We start from the raw sequence: 19,601 nt of genomic DNA on the forward strand, positions 1-19,601 counted from the left end.
AGCTGTTGAAAGCATCAGATGGCTAATTGCATAGATATCCTATTCTCCAAGTGCCATATTTTAATGCACGTTTCAGCTGCTTTAATGTGTTCAAGCAACTTTAACATGCAGACATGGTGTGCCCTGGAAGACTGGCGTTTGATAGCTTTTCCGCCGCAAAACGGATTCAGCAAGCTGAGCTAGGCCAGCCGGCGCACCAGATAAGATTACATTTGCCACGCATGGAAATAAAAAGGTTGTAATAAACTCTCCGAAGGAATAAATCCGGGTGATTATAAAATGCATATTTTCAATGCTTCAATTTTACCTCTCTATTAGCTGGCAGCCAAGGTGGCTAGCAGAAAGGCAAGAGCTGTCCTTTGACACAGTCCTTCTCCCCAGGCAATGCTCTGTTGGTTACGGGCAAGTTCCAGGATAGCCTGGCCCTTAAACCTGCTGCCCTCGACAAACTGCAGCAGAGGAGCTTGTGGTGGAAATCAATGCTGCTGGAGGCAAAGCACCAGACTAGACAACTTTCGCTCTGACCCAGCAAGGAAACTCTCATGCTCTTGATCTGTTCAGGCCTCGTTTCTGTCCCTCACACTAGTGTTCCTCAAGAAACATAGGAAGCTGCCTCACACTAGTGGCGGCTGATGGCTCCATGTCAACAGGGCAGTGGAATCCACTCCAGGTTTTAGTCCAAACTTTCAAGGAGCTGTCCTGCCATCTCAGCATGAAAAACTATGGCATCCTTTGAATGTTACAGCAGTGCTGTGAGAGTCACTTTTAATAGCAGGCTGCTACTGGGAGAAAGGGCGGGATATAAATCAAATAAATAAATAAATCAAATAAATTTTTAATCCCATTGCGCTGCTATGATGTTTTATAGCACTTCAAGCACATAGGCAGGGCCAGCTGCATTGAATCCATGGATGTCCACTGGGGTGGGGGTGGGGTAGTTATTTATTTATTTATTAAAAAGAGTAACTTCCTAGCATTTGTAGCATCTGAGATATGAGACAAAATGTACAGGTGCTATTCTTCTCTCTCTCTCTCATTTGATGAGAAATTAACTTGCTCCTCCTTTTAGTATTTTACTTTGCCCTCGGTAAATAAACAAACAAGGGCTATATGCTACCTCCATAATGCCTCGACACTGCCCCCGAATACAAGTTCCTGGGGAACAGCAGCAAAGGGCTACTGTTCTCCAGCTGTGGCCAGTGGGGCAGAGTGAGGCGGGGCAGTGTTGCTTACCTGGCTTCCCAATGCAGAGGTTGCTGCTGGTGAATGAGAGGGATGAGGCGGAGGGAGGTTGGCACAGGTGCAGCAGCAGAGCCAATCCGACGCTGCCTCTGCCCCTCTTGGTTACTGGCTGCAACCTTCATTTTGGGAAATCAGGTAAGCAACTCTACCCCACTGCAGTTGGCCAGCTGCTACTGATGCTGCCATGTCCTGCTTCTGGACATGTGGATGGCCACTGTGAGAAGCAGGGTGCTGGACTAGCTAGGCTGTGGCCTGATGATCCCTGGAGGGCACTTCTTCCATTCTGAAAGGCGGCTCTTATAGATAAAATTCATAGCAGACTAGTTTTCTCAGTAGGTATTAAACACAATAGATGGGAACGGATCCTCCATGTGCAGAAGCAGCATACCTCTGGACATCAAATGCTAGAGACAAACAAAGGGGAAGACCTTCATGTCCTGCTTCATCAGCTCTAAGAGGCATGTATATTTATTTATTTATGCATTTACATCCCGCCTTTCCTCCAAGGAACTCAAGGGGGCATACATGCTTCTTCCCCTCTCCATTTTATCCTCACAACAACTCTGTGAGGTAGGTTAGGCTGACAAGCTCACCAAGTGAGCTTAATGGCCGAGTGCAGGTTTGAACCCTGGTCTGCCAAGGTCATAGTCTGACACTCTAACCCAGTGGTGCTCAAACTTTTTTGGTTCGCAGCGCACTGTAAAACATATAAAAATTTTCTGCCGCACTTCGTGTACAAAATTAAAAATATATTAATATATTTTAAACTATGAATAGAAATAAACGACAGAAAACTATTACTTACCCTATACAAATGGGTTTCTTCTCATTTTTAAAATATACTTTCATAATATTTGAGGCACACCTAGCCACCTCTTAGGGTGCACCAGTGTGCCTGGGCGCACCGTTTGAGAATCACTGCTCTAACCGATTGCTACACTGGCTGACCATTATTGGAAACAAAATTCTAGAGGAGGCAGTCTGATCCACTACCAGGGAAATTCATATGCACAGCAGACTGAAGCCTGGGAACTCCTTTGCTCACATACTCTGGCTGGGCGATGGTTTTCCAGTCGCCAGATTAAAAAACACTGTGCAAGGTGGGAGAGTGGAAATAAAGAGATCCCTTACAGTGAAATTTAGATAGCAAAGGACACTTAATGTCCTTGGACATTCTATGCTGGGCATGTCTCCAGTGCAAGTCCCCTTGAAATCCATGAGAATCAGGCAAGAAAGCATGGCACCATGGGGATTTATGCCATTTTCTCAGGCATGAGATGGACTCTCTGCCGGATTGTGCCCTTGCTCTAGAGGAGAGTCAAATGTGGGCACTGCATACAGGCATCAACATTCCCTGCAAAAAGCAAGCAAAGGCAGCAAAAAAGTAAAAAATGCTAATCTTCCTAGTGGGATGTGCTTGTAAACGCACCAGCTGTGCTCTCTAAGATCACCGCCGGCGGCACACAGAAAAAGCAATAAAATCTAAATTTTAAAGAAGCTCTTCCAGAATGGCATATTCCCACTTCCACCATCATCACTGCCTGGCACTGGTTAAAAATGCAAAGGGTTTGCACTGCTGGTTTATATTTGCAATTAAATGATTACCTGAATCAAAGTACTTAAGGAATACTAGGAAGTTTCTTCTTGGCAGGGGTGGGGGTGTGAAGCAGGAGAAAATCATTTCTGCTTGTGCTGTCTGCATAAATGAGTCCTTTTATGAACCCATTTGCTTAACAAAAATCAGAAATCTGAATAAACAATTTCTAATCAGAGCGCAAAAAAAAACACAGTAGGGAGCTCTTAGTCGGCGCCCCCTCCTGGTTTTATGCTGCCACGTGACGCTGGCCAAACAGCATCCGCCACAATGTGGAACAGACACAGGCAGCTGGGCACATGGTATTAGTTTATATGCTATCAATGCTAAGGGTGGATGGTGGAATGGACCAGAGGAGAGAGATTAAATCCTTGTTTGCCAAGGGCTCACCAGCAGCAAACCACAAGGAAGCATTCTCTGCCACTACCATACCAAATGTCCACATTTTAAAAACACTTCCTGTTTCAGGAATGCACATGATTTATTTATGCAATTCACGGGCCCAAGATGCGATGATAACCACTGGCTTAGATGGTTTAAAAAGGCAATTAGACAAATTCACAGGGAAGAGGTCTTTATCAATGGCCATTGCAAAGAAGATAACATTGAAACATTTTGGTTACAGGTCCCCACCTCCCCTGACTAACAGCAGTGTTCCTCTTCAGGGTTCTAGTCAGCCACATGGGTCAATAAATTAAGGCTGAGTCCTGAAAAGACAGAGGTATAATGTGTCCAAAGTTCTCATGTCCGAGAGGTGAAGAGATGGCCTCTTCTGGACAGGGTTGCACTCTCCTGGAAGGAGCACTTTCGCAGCTTGGGGGTACTTCTGAATCCAACATTGTCACTGGAGGCTCAGGTAGCCTCAGTGGCTAGTAGTGCCTTTTTCCAGCTCCAGCTAGTTCTCCTGCTTTGGCCCCTTTTGGACTGAGATGACTTGGCCACAGTACTCCATACTCTGGTAACTTCCAGATTGGATTATTGCAATGTGCACTACATGGGGCTGCCCTTGAAGACGACTTGGAAATTACAACTAGTCTGAAATGCAGCAGCCAGATTACATGTAACCCGTTTTAAAACAGCTGCATTGGTTGCCAGTTCATTTCCAGGCCCAATTCAAGGTGCTCGTGTCAGTGTTTAAAGCCCTAATCAACTCAGGTCCCAAATATCTGAAAGACAGCCTCCTTCCTTCCTTACAGATGATCTTGGCTGCTGAAATCAGCAGAGGGGAGCATTTGATAGTTCCACCACCCATCAGAAGTTCAGATGGTAGAGCTTTCCTTATGGAGCCCCTATGTATGAAACTCCCTCCCCACCAAGATGGGTCTGGCAACTTTGCTGTACAGTTTTAGGTAAGGGTTGAAGACGCACCTTTCTACCCTGGCCTTTGACACCTGAGACATGTATTTTTGGGACCCACCCTAATTTAGGATTGTAGGCTGCTTTTTAAAATTTGTTTTTAAATGTTGTAAGCTACCCTGGGACCTTTGGGTGAAGGTTAAGTAAATAACAACAACAACATCCTCTTCCAGGACATTTTTTCTTTGTTAACAGACACTCAACACTCCTTGGCTGCTAAGTCCTCCTTAGATTATTTGGGGGATCCCCCCTCCCAATTTGGTCTGTTTTTAAATATATATATATTTCTACTTTGCAAAGTTCTTCCAAACATGCTGTTGACGTCTCCCTCTTGTTGGCCCCATTTTGGCTTCATTTCTATTGGCACCACCTGAATTTGCTGTTAGAGGAAGTGGTGGCTCCAGGTTCCTCTAAATATCAATTGCTAGGGAACAACACCCGCCCTGGGCTCCTGCCGGGAGGATGGGCAGGATATAAACCAAATAATAAAATAAATAAATAAACAACAGTGGAAGAAGAGCTGTTGCCTTCATGACCTGCTGGGAGATTATCTAGCGGCATTGAGTTGGCCCTTGTGGGAAGCCAGATGCTGTACTGGTTGGGCTTTTGGTCTGATCTGACATGGCAGATGGTGGCTCCATGTCAACAGGGTATTTTTAGGCCAAATGGTCAAGCAGCTGTCCAGGGTGCTGAAAGGGCAGTTCCTTCAAAGTTCAGACTAAACCCCAGAGCAGATTTCACTGCCCCACTGACATGGTGCCACCAGCCATCACTGACACAGGGCTCTTCTTATATTTGTGTGCACATGTGTTCGTGTTGAACAAGAGTAGTTCCCAGAAGATGTTGTCCACTTAAGTCATTCAGATCAACCTTCCATCCAAAAGGACAACCATTTGCCTGTGTCAGGACCAGATCATGCCCAATCCCAGAAGGAGAGGAGATTTCCTCCTCCGGAAGGCACAGTTCACATCTGCTAGCATCAAGGCTCCCATCTTGGGACCTACTAAGAAGAGTGAAGCAACAAGCAGTCAACAAATATTCTGGACCAGGATGCTGCTGTTACTCTAGGCAGGTATAGGTGTAGCTGCACAGGCAAAAACACAACAATCCTGCTGACTTGCTGCCTAGCTGTTTCAACACCTCCGTCTGCAGAGCCATATGTGCTCAAGCATGACTTATCACTGGGCAGTCCCCCTGTTGATTCAGGACGCCTTGCCTTTGACCTGAACTTGCAGCCTTTGCCTTGCTGGACGGCCCCCCCAGCCCCACTAGCATGATGGGGAATCCAGTCACGCCACTTATGGCCGGCAGGAATGGAATCCCAGCTTGCCAGCTCCCCACAGGTCAACCTATGAAATCCAGAAAAACCTTCTGAAAGATGTACGCAAAGTTGTCCCAAAACAGCATCAGTACAAGCGAGAGCACAGCAAGGCAGAGCCAGCCTCCCTTTTGCTTCTAAAACACACACACACACACACACACACCACCCCTCACCTGAGCCCTGGGGCACAAGTGCCACTTGGCCAATGGCATCCTGGCAGTTGCGGTGGCTCTGCGGAGGGGGGGTGAGCTTTGAGCAAGGGGCTCGTTTTGCATAAGGCCACAAATCCAGGCATCAGATAGCAATAAACTTTTAATCGTCGTCTTTTCTGGCGGATTTGCTAGTAGTAAAACGCTCAGCAGCACATTACCAATCTCCTAGGCAACCTGGTCCCTCATACCCATTTGTAATTAAAAATTCCCCCATAAGCCCCCTTTCCGCACAAGCGGCATTATCTCTGCTACGAGCTGCGTGTCCTGCAGCAGGCTACAGAAGGAAACTGTGAGGCAGCACCATTTCCCTCCTGCTGGAGAGGAGGCAGATTTCAGCTCCTTGGGGAGACAACACTGAGGAGGAGGAGGAGGAGGAGGGGAAAGGGGGAGAAGTCACCCAAAGCCCAGACTGTAATCTGCAAAAGCCACATTTCACATCTGGCTTTGCAACGGTAACTTTTCATAAACGAGGGCAGGAATAATGCGATCAATTCGCTTTTCATTTTGGAAGGTTTCACATTTTAAAATGATGGTAGAAAAAGAAATGAAAAAGGAAGCGAGAGAGGAAGCATAGAGAGAGGATTCAAAATACCTGGCCCGATCTGTAAATCATCAAGAAACAAGTGACTTATTTGCACGGGTGAAGTATCTGGAATGTGATAGCCAAGTGATCTATTTCCAAACAAAAATCTGAAAGCGGACAGCCCCTAAATCTTTTGCTGGTGGGACTCAGCAAATTTGCATTCCTCAAAACATTCGGTATTCACAAGTGGGGTATTGAAGGCAGTTGGAATGACCCAGAAATTCCTAGGCACGATTTAGATAATTGTCTATTCTGTTTTAAAGAGGTGATTAATTTTAATTTGCAGGCATGTCTTGGGAGACAGAGAGATCAGAAAAGGAGCTGTCATACTGGGAATTCAAAAGCCTGCCTATTCTTACACCAAACTATTGTTTGTTTATTTATCTATACCCTGCTACTCTGTTTAGAAACATACAAAGTGGCTTACAAAAGTTAAAAACAGGCAGTAACATACAACAAAGATAAACTGCCCTGGGAAGTCAGTAAAGGATTGATGGGGAAGAGAAGATTAAGGTGGGATCTTAGAGTGGCCTTCAAACATATGAAGGGCAGAAGATAGAGCAGGATTGTTCTCTGCTGCTGCAGAGGGCAGGATGAGAAACAATGGGTAGAAATTGCAGGGAAGCAGAGTTTGGCTACACGTTATTAGGGGACACTCCCCAACGTTAAGAGCTGTTTCACAGTGGAACAGTGTGCCTCAGGAGGAGGCGGACTCTCTTTGCTGGAAGTATTTAAAAGCAGAGGCTGGATGGCTATGTTTCAGGGATGTTGTCTCTGCGTCCTACATTGCAGATGCGGCACTGAGCAAATGGGTTGGACTGGATGACCTCCAAGATTCCTTCAAACTCTTATACATCCCTGAAACAAATGAACATACAAGAACAAATAGGAAGCTGCCTTATCAACAGTCGGTCCACCTAGCTCAGCCTTGCCTATACTGACTGGCAGCAGTTCTCAAGGGTTTCGGACAGGATTCTTGTCCCAGCCCTCCCTGGAGATGCTGGGATTGAACCCGGGACCTTCTGCATGCAAAGCAGATGCTCTCCCCCTGAGCTACGGCCCTTCCCCCGAGGGCCTAAGCAAATCTTAACACACACAAGCACACCCAAAAAACAGCAGAGAAGGTTAGAAGGAAATCATACACTAAAAACATGCTGAAATAACTGGATGACCTGTACTAGTCAATAAACAATACCATTCTACATAATTTGCGGCTCCTCCTTCCCATGCATCCAACCACCAGTCCCACCGAAAATGGGAGCTCCCAGGAGGCACAACACCAGCTTTTGGCTCCAGACCAGCCTGCTGCTACTCTCTCCCTCCAACCACCCCTGCAGGGAAATGCCATATGCCGAGTAATGCAAAGCTGAGCTGCCTTTCACTGGGAAAAAGTCCATTTTGCTCGTCTTTCTTAACCAGTTCAATACAGGAAGGGAAACGTTGCCCACACTCTCAATTTGCTAAATATTTAACCCAGCTCCAACATAGCTCTTTGAGGTGCATCGATGTACGTGACGTGTTAGAGTGGGCCTCTAAAATAATGGAGACTGGTATGAGCTGTGGCAGGCCTGTGACTCTTGGAAGGGCATGGTTTCCCAGATGGGCCATAGCTAGTGCAGCTGCTTTGCACGCAGAAGGTCCCAGCTTCAGTCCTTGGCATCTCCAGTTAAAAGTGGATCAGGAAGTGATGGGAAAGAGGTCTTCCTGCAGTGCTGAGGAGACACTGCCAGTCAGTGTAGGGACCACTGGACCAGAAGAACAAACAACCTGAGTTGGCAAAAGGCAGCTGTACCCCAGCAAGAGGTCAGGCATAGTTAGCTCAGTCAAGCCCTCCAGGACACGGATCAGCAAACGGTGGCCTTCCAGATGTCTTTGGACTCCAACACTCACCTGGAGGGCCACAGGCGTTATTTATTTATTTATTACATTTATATCCCGCCCTTCCTCCAAAGGAGCCCAGGGCAGCAAACATAACAAAGCCATTTAATAGCAACCCCAAAAAAAGCATTCTAAAAACCGTTTAAAAACATTCTAAAACAGAGTTAGTTTTAAAATATCTTCCACCCAGTGATCTCCAGGTTGCCCATCTTGCTCTAGAATATGGCTCATCGGCACATGCCGATTGGCTGGGGAGGCCCTGTTGGTGATGGTGCTGCTGCTGGGTGCTGCTTGGCTGGCACTCACCTATGACAGGGCCTTGTCGGAGGTGGATTTCCATTTATGGAATACCCTCCCTGGTGAGGTGTGTCTGTCTCCCTTGTTTATTCAGGAGCAATCTGAAAACATTCTTGTTCATCCAGGCACTTGAAAGCTGAAATATACCATTTCCAGAGTTCCCTGGGAAGATGGATTGATTGTTCAACCAGTATGGGAAGTGTAGCTATGGGAGGGGGTCTACTAATGACTCTTGGTGCCCAACACAAGCTATAGTCCCCAGGATTCTTTGGGAGGAAGCCATGGTTTTTTAAAGTGGTATAACAATGCTTTAAATGTACAGTGAAGATGGGGTCTATTTGTCCATCTAAATCAGGGTTGGGAAGCCTGTGGTCCCCCCCTCCATGCTGTTGGACTCCAACTCCCATCAGCCTAGTCAGCATAGCCAATAGTAAGGGATGATGGGAGTTGTAGTTCAGCAGCATCCGGCTGGCAACAGGTTTCCCAGTCCTGACTAGTAGCAGCTCTCCAGGGTTTTAGGTAAAGAGAGGCCTTTCCCATACCTATTACCTGGTGCTTTTTTTCTCCCCAAACAAGATGGCAGGACCTTCTGCAATGCAAAGTGTGTGCTCCATCACTCAGCTAGTCACATGTTGCTCCCTCTTTCTGAAGCCCTGTAGCAGAAAAAACTGCTCACTCTTAAAAATCTCCCATTTAGGAAACGTGGCGTTTCTGTGCAGCTGCAAAACCCACTTTATCTGCTGACTGCGCCCCATTGTCAAGGCGCAGAGTTTGGTTCTCTGATCTAAGCGAGCATTTCTTTTCTTCCCCTTTTAAGGGGAGGGGGTGTTGGGGGGCTTTAAAAATAAACAAACGAACAGACAGACAGACAATACCCACTATGCTCCAAGAGTTTGCAGGCTCCTGCCAGCTGGGAAGCTACAGCCTATGAAATATGCATCGCAGTGAACAAAGCAAGATGAAATATCCAGGGCTGAGAAACAAAAGTGAAGGGAGGAGGGAGTAACCCTTTCCTGCCCAAAATACTGTCAAGACTAGAAGGCCCCTCCAGGCATCCTTTTTATTGAGCATTCATGATGATTTATGCTCAAGATAGTATCAGGGCCAGGGCAGTTATTTGCTATCCTGCTTTTAATACTGGTTGCACCTGCAAACATTTTGGAATGGTCATACTTCTTTGTTGCCAATTGGTGTATGTCCTATAACTTGCTGCTGAAATCAAGTAACTTAAGAACATAAGAACATAAGAAGAGCCTGCTGGATCAGGCCAGTGGCCCATCTAGTCCAGCATCCTGTTCTCACAGTGGCCAACCAGGTGCCTGGGGGAAGCCCGCAAGCAGGACCCGAGTGGAAGAACACTCTCCCCTCCTGAGGCTTCCGGCAACTGGTTTTCAGAAGCATGCTGCCTCTGACTAGGGTGGCAGAGCACAGCCATCACGGCTAGTAGCCATTGATAGCCCTGTCCTCCATGAATTTGTCTAATCTTCTTTTAAAGCCATCCAAGCTGGTGGCCATTACTGCATCTTGTGGGAGCAAATTCCATAGTTTAACTATGCGCTGAGTAAAGAAGTACTTCCTTTTGTCTGTCCTGAATCTTCCAACATTCAGCTTCTTTGAATGTCCACGAGTTCTAGTATTATGAGAGAGGGAGAAGAACTTTTCTCTATCCACTTTCTCAATGCCATGCATAATTTTATACACTTCTATCATGTCTCCTCTGACCCGCCTTTTCTCTAAACTAAAAAGCCCCAAATGCTGCAACCTTTCCTTGTAACGGAGTCGCTCCATCCCCTTGATCATTCTGGTTGCCCTCTTCTGAACCTTTTCCAACTCTATCATATTCTTTTTGAGATGAGGCGACCAGAACTGTACACAGTATTCCAAATGCGGCCGCACCATAGATTTATACAACGGCATTATGATATCGGCTGTTTTATTTTCAATACCTTTCCTAATGATCCCTAGCATGGAATTTGCCTTTTTCACAGCTGCCGCACACTGGGTCGACATTTTCATCGTGCTGTCCACTACAACCCCGAGGTCTCTCTCCTGGTCGGTCACCGCCAGTTCAGACCCCATGAGCGTATATGTGAAATTCAGATTTTTTGCTCCAATATGCATAATTTTATACTTGTTTATATTGAATTGCATTTGCCATTTTTCCGCCCATTCACTCAGTTTGGAGAGGTCTTTTTGGAGCTCTTCGCAATCCCTTTTTGTTTTAACAACCCTGAACAATTTAGTGTCGTCAGCAAACTTGGCCACTTCACTGCTCACTCCTAATTCTAGGTCATTAATGAACAAGTTGAAAAGTACAGGTCCCAATACCGATCCTTGAGGGACTCCACTTTCTACAGCCCTCCATTGGGAGAACTGTCTGTTTATTCCTACTCTCTGCTTTCTGCTTCTTAACCAATTCCTTATCCACAAGAGGACCTCTCCTCTTATTCCATGACTGCTAAGCTTCCTCAGAAGCCTTTGGTGAGGTACCTTGTCAAACGCTTTTTGAAAGTCTAAGTACACTATGTCCACTGGATCACCTCTATCTATATGCTTGTTGACACTCTCAAAGAATTCTAATAGGTGACTGAGACAGGACTTTCCCTTGCAGAAGCCATGCTGGCTGTGCTTCAGCAAGGCTTGTTCTTCTATGTGCTTGGTTAATCTAGCTTTAATCATACTTTCTACCAGTTTTCCAGGGACAGAAGTTAAGCTAACTGGCCTGTAATTTCCGGGATCCCCTCTGGATCCCTTTTTGAAGATTGGTGTTACATTTGCCACTTTCCAGTCCTCAGGCACGGAGGAGGACCTGAGGGACAAGTTACATATTTTAGTTAGCAGATCAGCAATTTCACATTTGAGTTCTTTGAGAACTCTCGGGTGGATGCCATCCGGGCCCGGTGATTTGTCAGTTTTTATATTGTCCATTAAGCTTAGAACTTCCTCTCTCGTTACCACTATTTGTCTCAGTTCCTCAGAATCCCTTCCTGCAAATGTTAGTTCAGGTTCAGGGATCTGCCCTATATCTTCCACTGTGAAGACAGATGCAAAGAATTCATTTAGCTTCTCTGCAATCTCCTGATCGTTCTTTAGTACACCTTTGACTCCCTTATCATCAAAGGGTCCAATTGTCTCCCTAGATGGTCTCCTGCTTTGAATGTATTTATAGAATTTTTTGTTGTTGGTTTTTATGTTCTTAGCAATGTGCTCCTCAAATTCTTTTTTAGCATCCCTTATTGTCTTCTTGCATTTCTTTTGCCAGAGTTTGTGTTCTTTTTTATTTTCTTCATTCGGACAAGACTTCCATTTTCTGAAGGAAGACTTTTTGCCTCTAAGAGCTTCCTTGACTTTGCTCGTTAACCATGCTGGCATCTTCTTGGCCCTGGCGGTACCTTTTCTGATCTGCGGTATGCACTCCAGTTGAGCTTCTAATATAGTGTTTTTAAACAACTTCCAAGCATTTTCGAGTGATGTGACCCTCTGGACTTTGTTTTTCAGCTTTCTTTTTACCAATCCCCTCATTTTTGTGAAGTTTCCTCTTTTGAAGTCAAATGTGACCGTGTTGGATTTTCTTGGCAATTGGCCAGTTACATGTATGTTTAATTTAATAGCACTGTGGTCACTGCTCCCAATCGGTTCAACAACACTTACATCTCGCACCAGGTCCCGGTCCCCACTGAGGATTAAGTCCAGGGTTGCCGTCCCTCTGGTCAGTTCCATGACCAACTGATCTAGGGAATAGTCATTTAGAATATCTAGAAACTTTGCTTCTTTGTCATGACTGGAACCCATATGCAGCCAGTCTATGTCCGGGTAGTTGAAGTCACCCATTACTACCACATTTCCTAGTTTGGATGCTTCCTCAAATTCATATCTCATCTCAAGGTCTCCCTGAGCATTTTGATCAGGGGGACGATAGATCGTTCCCAGTATTAAGTCCCTCCTGGGGCATGGTATCACCACCCACAACGATTCTGTGGAGGAGTCTGCCTCTTTTGGGGTTTCGAGCTTGCTGGATTCAATGCCTTCTTTCACGTATAGAGCGACTCCGCCACCAATACGTCCTTCCCTGTCCTTCCGATATAGTTTATATCCAGGGATAACCGTATCCCACTGGTTTTCTCCATTCCACCAGGTCTCCGTTATGCTCACTATATCAATGCTCTCCTCTAAGACCAAGCACTCCAGTTCTCCCATCTTGGTTCGCAGGCTCCTAGCATTAGCGTACAGGCACTTGTAAGCAGTGTCTCTCTTCAAGTGTCTTTGGCACTTGTGGTTAGGCCTGTGGTCATTTTGCTCTTCTGAATTGATATCCTGTGCCCCTGCTCTCAATGCCTACTTCTAGGCCTACCCCTTTTAAAATTTCATCATTTCTTTGGTTTTTATCCCAGGGGGGAGGTTTATTCCGAACCGGACCTTTCTCAGCTCCTGTCGGGTTTCCCCCCTCAGTCAGTTTAAAAGCTGCTCTGCTACCTTTTTAATTTTAAGTGCCAGCAGTCTGGTTCCATTCTGGTTCAAGTGGAGCCCGTCCCTTTTGTACAGGCCCGGCTTGTCCCAAAATGTTCCCCAGTGCCTAACAAATCCAAACCCTTCCACCCGACACCATCGTCTCATCCACGCATTGAGACTGTGAAGCTGGGCCTGTCTGGCTGGTCCTGCGCGTGGAACCGGTAGCATTTCAGAGAAAGCCACCTTGGAGGTCCTGGCTTTCAGCATCCTACCTAGCAACCTAAATTTTGCTTCCAGGACCTCACGGCTGCATTTCCCCATGTCGTTGGTGCCAACGTGCACCACGACCACTGACTCCTTCCCAGCACTGTCTACCAAACTATCTAAACGACGGGCGATATCCGCAACCTTCGCACCAGGCAGGCAAAACACCTTGCGGTCTACACGCCCATCACACACCCCACTGTCTATGTTCCTAATGATCGAATCACCCACTACAAGGATCCCTCCACCCCCTGGAGATATATCCTCGGCACGAGAGGATAGCTGCTCATCCCCCAAGGAATGGGTCCCTTCTAAGGGATCGTTTCCCTCTTCCTCAGCTGGATGCTCTCCGTCCCCGAGACCATCGTCCTCCATGATAGCAGGAGAGCTATCATCGTTGGAGTGGGACACAGCTATAACATCCCTGAAGGCCTCCTCCACACACCTCTCTGCCTCTCTCAGCTTTTCCAGGTCCGCCACCTTGGCCTCAAGGAAATGAAGTCGTTCCCGGACAGCCAGGAGCTCATTGCACCGAGAGCACACCCACGACTTCTGTCCAACAGGCAGATAGTCGTACATGCTGCAGGCGGTGCAAAACACTGGAAAGCCCCCACACCCCTGCTGGCTTCTTACCTGCATAGTTTTGTTTAAGGTTTATTACGTCAATGGGTTGGAGACTGCGGTTTAGTTGAGGTCAGGGAACAGACGGGCAGAGTGGGGGGCCCTGGACTCCTCGCCCTGCTGCCGAACTCGCTCTGCTGCTTAACTCGCCTTGACGCTTCGTCAGCTGGGGCTCCCTCTAGCTCGTGGAGCAGGCTCCCTCGCTAGGGTGCTCTGACTTTATATGTGTGGCTGGTTCCTCCCAGCTACTGCTGCCAGCCAATGATGTGTTACTTGAGGCTGATGGGCTATCAGCTGGGGCTTAACACTTTAGTATTCTCTCAGGCTTCCTTCCTTCCTGAGCGAGGGGCGGGGCTGTTTAAGCTTTTGGCTGCTTTTAATCTAATCAAGGGGCTGCGCCTTCCAGGCAAGTCTTTTGTGTTTGTTGTTTTCCCACCTAGAACAGCCTGACCTTTCTTTAACCTAGGGAAACAGAGCTTGTGGTTGTGTTTCAGGAAGGCTGAAGCTGCCCTTTTTAGCAAGGACTGAGCTGACTCTCTCACAGCACAAATGTTTCAGGTGTGTGTGGGGGGGTGTTGTCCCACTTTTGTTGTGATGTAGTGCAAAACTGCCCCTCCAGATGGCAATAATGCAGTAACATCGCAGAACTAATGATAAAATGGAAGGATGTGTGGACCGTTCAGTATAAGTCCACCACTAATGCACTACTATTGTGTCAATGACATGTTGCAGAAAACACCCACAAAAAAACCACCAGTCCAGAGGGACCCAGAGAATGAGGGGCCTTGTAGAGGTCGCAGGAGTGGCAAAGTTTCCCCCATGAAACAAGAGAGAGGTAGGAGACGGTGAAGAAACGACATGCATTGGAAGATATACGCCAACAGGAAATTGATAGGGTTATGTGGGAGTAAGATAGAGGAGCTAGTAACTCTTTCCTGAAGAATTCTTCCCTGCTATACCCAATAAGGGGGTGGTGATGACTGGGCACTGAGTTGGGAACAGGCCATCTGCAAAGCACCTCAACAGGCAGTTCTGCAGGGTAAACATTTCACAAAAGCTCTTCAGTTGCATCTATCTATTTGAATCTTCAGCTCTCCACCAGAACACGCACAGGAACTTTTGGTGGCCAGGTTTGCAGGATGACAGAAAATGCCCAGGCCTGGTGTTGCAAGTGTGGAGTGGATGCCTTGGTAGCGCTCTGCTTCTGACTGTCTTAGACAGGGACAGCCAACGTGTTCCCCTCCATCATCCCTGACTACTGGCCATGGTGGCTGGAGCTGAGTTGGAATCCAAACCACCTGGAAGACACCATATTGGCTGCCCCTGGTCCAAGAGGAACTTGCCTGGGTCAGACTAAGGACCCACTGAGTCCAGCATCTTGTCTCCGACAGTGACTGGTCTGAAGCACCTGAGAAGCCCACAAGCAGAGGAGGAGGGCAAGAGCCCTCTTGTTGTTGCCTCTCCCCAACAATTAGCATTCAGAAGTATGTTGCTACTGAACGCATAGGTTCCATTTAGACTCCATGGCCAAGAGCCACTGATAGACTCGCCCTCCATAAATCTGTCTGATTCCCCCTTTTCAGCTATTGAAGTCTGTGGCCATCTTGCAGCAACACATTTTGTACCTTAATACGGAAGAAGGACTTTCTTTTGCTTGTCTTGAATCCACTGCCAATGAATGCCATTGGGTGGTCCCAAGTTCTAATATTAGGAGGAATTCTTTCTCCACACCATGCACAATTGTATACACCTCTGTTAAATATCCCTCCTCAGTTGTTTTTCTTCCAAGCTAGAAAGATCCCAACTGATTTGTATTTTCCACAAAGGAAAGGTGCTCCAGACCCTTCATCATCCTAGCTGCCCCTTTCTGCGCACCTTCCAGCTCTATGATGACTTTTTTTGAGAGGGGGCAACCAAAATGGTCCATCATCTTCCAGATGTGGTTCCACTGTGGATTTATGTAAGGTAAGGAAGGGCTGGAGAACCTATGTCCTCCAGATATTGAGGGACCACATTTGTCACACACACCCCTTGAACATTGGGTATGCTAGCTGGAGCAGATGGGAGTTGGAATCTAAGGGTTGCATCCAATGCAAGTCATACTCAAAACAGACCCACTGAAATTAATGGGTGTGATTACCATGCATGTGTTTCATTGGGTATACTCTAAGTAAAACTTGATTGGATACAGCCCTAAAACATCTGGAGGGCACCAGCTTCCTCATCCCTGATACAAGGGCTTTATCATACCGCCCAATCTAATTTCAATCCGTTTCTGAAAGAATGCCTGGCATAGAATCTGCCTTGTTCACTATCACATTTTCAGTGAGCTACCTATCACCCACAACTCCGAGAGCATTTTCCCTGGCTAGTTGCCAAATAGATCTCCAGAATAAAACAATTTTAAATAACAATACTTTACATAATATATACATGTGATGAAACAAAAACAAGGTTCCACATTAATAGTTCATGCACTGTGACCAAAGCATCTTGCAGCACCTTAAAGACTAACAAATTTATTATAGCATAAGCTTTTGTGGACTCAAGCCCACTGTGCCAGAGGCATAAAGTGAAATTTTAGTTGGCAGGTATATTATTATTAAATTTATTATTATAAGGTGGGAGCTGAATGGCAATAAAATGCAAAAATTACAGTGAGTGAAAATTAGAGCTTTAACGTTTTACAATAGCAGCGATTAGTGCTAAAATAATTGTAAACACCTGTAGTGAGGCAGGTAACTATTCTCAAGAGCCATCAAGGTGCCACAAGATTTTTGATTGTTTTTGATATAAGGAACGAACACGGCTACCACTCTGGAAATGTATGCATTATAGTAATTTCTTATTTGTGTATGTATCATAAAGGCATGTAATCACAATACTAACATCATATATTTTTAAAAGGAACAATTAGCAGCAGGAGTGCCAGGCTTGCTTGATGTTCTCCTCTCCCCCTACCCCCACTACCCCAATTCAAGTCTACTGAGGGCAAAAATATGGGATGGAGGTTAAGAACCACTGAAGTGAAACAACCACTGAAGCCAAATCGGAAACTGTGGATGGTGCCGAACTTCAGAGAGAGGTTTCAGCAGGCTTTCTAATGAAGCAAAGTGGGGGGAAAGAGAGAGCGAGGGAGACAGCAAACTTCCTACTAAGTAGATTATTGATCTTTGGGTCGTGCCAGAAACTAGCTTTGCAAATTACATCAGCTCTTCTGCTACACGATTGCACAGTTCTCAAACTTCCAAGCGCAACTTTCTGACATGAGTGCGAGAATCTTCTCCATGGAATTTAATCTTGTGGGTTAAGGCTTGCCTCTTTCTCTCTTTGAAGGTACAGGTTTAATGGGGAATCAGAAAAGGTTGTGCAATGATGGTTCTACCACTAAGTTCAGCCATAAGCAAAAAAATATCAGGCCCTAGGCTATAGAAGCAATTTATACAACTATTGCTTTCAGAGCTCAGTTGACCCAAGTTGACTTTTTCAGTAGATTCTAGAGTGCTAAACTGGTCTTGTGAATGCACTGGCATCTGTCCAGATTGTAGCTTCTTGGTTCAACCACGTTTGGAAGATTCACATTTGAACAGGTATTGTAGCAGGAGCAAAGAAGGCTGCCTTGTAGCACAGTATTGTCAGTTGTGACCGGCAGTGACTTTCCAGGGAGAAACTTTTCCCATCATCTGCTCCCTGATCCTTTTAACTGGAGATACTGGGAGTTAAACCTAAGGCTTTTTGTTTGCAAAGCAAGTGCTCTGTCATTCAACAATGGTCCCTCCACAGCAGTCACAACATGGGTTCAAGCAAGCTAGGTCCACTTGGAAAGTCAACTTGGGATTGCTTCTCCACCTAACAAAAACAGAAACACCTACAGCAAAGTTCTACTCAGAGTAGATCCACTGGAATTCAGGAACCTAAGTTAGCCATGTTTATTCAATGGGTCTGCTCTGAGCAGGGCTATCATTGAACACCACCCCCACTATCCCTGAAGTCGCCTCAGCGATGCTTCAGTCCTCCTACAAAGGGGACACAAACTGGCAGAACAAAACAAATCCTCCACTCTCCCTCTTTGCCCTCTGCTCCCCGCCCCCAACCACCAGCAAACTAGTTGTTATTACCTTTGTGCCGTTTTCATCGCCTTCCGCATGGATGATGTAAGCAAAGGCTTCTCTTTGAGAGGGGCTCTCAGTGGCTATGCGCACTTTTACTCCAGGCAGGGGAGTCCCCACGGACCCTGGGGGGGGGCAGGGGGGTAGAAAAAGGAAAGAAGGGGAAGTTGAAAGATGATGGGTGGGAGCAACAGGAGAGAGACCAAGTCCAGAGCCAACCACTAACAGCAATGGGTCGAAATGTGAGCTATCTAGATCAGGAGCTTGGCAGAACATTCCCTTGTTCCAGAGGAGAAACATTTCCAGCATTTTCTTGGCTGTGGCTTTCTATAAAACAGCATTTACTAGTACAAGAAAAATTGCATAGGTTGTGTTCCATGAAGCCCTACACAGAGTAGACCCACCAAAATGAATGAACTTAAATTAGTCATGTCCATTAACTTCAACGGGTCTACTCTGCATAGGTCTAGCAGTGAACACCCCCCCATAGGATTTGCCCAGTTTAGTTTTTTGCGTTGGATGGCACAGTAGAGCTGTCCTGGCATAGAATGGTACAATGTATTGCATTTATGTATACACTTTTAAATATAAGTCACACGGAGACCTTTCAGGCAAGAAGCAATAAATACATTTAATTAAATAATATAATTTAATTTAATAGGGGAACAGGCACAGAATATTGCTTAGTCCTGGGTTTGGGCAACCCACGTTGAGGCAAGGCAGGTAAGCCAGAAATGAGCCCATACCAAGCAGAGCAGCAAGAGGAAGGCCGCACACTTCCCATGTCACCCAGCAGTGATGCAACACACACAAAAAAAGAGGCAGGGGCAGGCCTGTGGCCAGAGAAGGAGGCTTGTGCAGCCTGCTAGTTGGCATCAGTGCCACAGGGGAAGGGCCATAGCTTACTGGCACAGCACCTGCTTTTGCATGCAGATGGTCCCAGGTTCAGTCCTCGGCATCTCCAAGTAGTCCTGGGAGAGACCCCTGTCTGAAACCCTGCAGAGCCACTGCCAGTCAGTGTAGACAATATTGAGCTAGATGGACCCAATAATAATAATAAATTTTATTTTTCAGCCGCCTATCTGTCCGGGTTAGGGACACTCTAGGCGACGAACAACAAGAATAAAAACAATCCATATACATCAACATAATCAAATTTTAAGCTAAAGAAACCATCTGTTAATTCAGTTATAACATAAAATTAATCTGTCCCAATCTTGTAGGCCTGCCTGAACAGCCAGGTCTTCAAGGCTCGGCGATAGCTGGACAGGGAGGGAGCATGTCTGAGATCAAAAGGGAGGGAGTTCCAGAGAGTAATAATAATAATAATAATAATAATAATAATAAATTTAATTTATGCATCGCCTATCTGACCAATGGCCACTCTAGGCGACTTACATGTGAAAAATTAAAACACAATACAATAATACAAAATACATGGTAAAATAGGGTGGGGGCCACAACAGAGAATGCCCTCTCTCTGGTCCGTACCAGCCTAGCTGTTCTCACCGGTGGGACCGAGAGAAGGTCTTGCGAGGCTGATCTCGTCAGGCGGCATAATCGGTGATTCTGGAGGCATTCCTTCAGATATACTGGGCCGAAACCGTATAGGGTTTTAAAGGTCAACACCAACACCTTGAATTGGGCCCGGTAGACAACTGGTAACCAGTTATAC

General features: G+C 46.2%; 1 protein-coding gene across 4 annotated transcripts in view; it reads right to left on the bottom strand.

The window, feature by feature from the left end:
- Positions 1–19,601, bottom strand: part of ACSF3 (acyl-CoA synthetase family member 3) — a 91,765-nt gene that overhangs the window by 37,887 nt on the left and 34,277 nt on the right. For all 4 annotated transcript variants that reach the window (XR_009758859.1, XM_061594420.1, XM_061594422.1 and 1 more), the window contains one exon: positions 17,936–18,051. Coding sequence is in view for 3 of the 4 variants with exons in the window: in XM_061594420.1 (XP_061450404.1) it covers positions 17,936–18,051 (116 nt within the window). In the remaining variant the exon portion in view is untranslated. The remainder of the gene's footprint in view (positions 1–17,935; positions 18,052–19,601) is intronic.

The sequence above is a fragment of the Rhineura floridana genome, chromosome 13, assembly GCF_030035675.1.
Source record: "Rhineura floridana isolate rRhiFlo1 chromosome 13, rRhiFlo1.hap2, whole genome shotgun sequence".
Classification (NCBI taxonomy): Eukaryota; Metazoa; Chordata; class Lepidosauria; order Squamata; family Rhineuridae; genus Rhineura; species Rhineura floridana.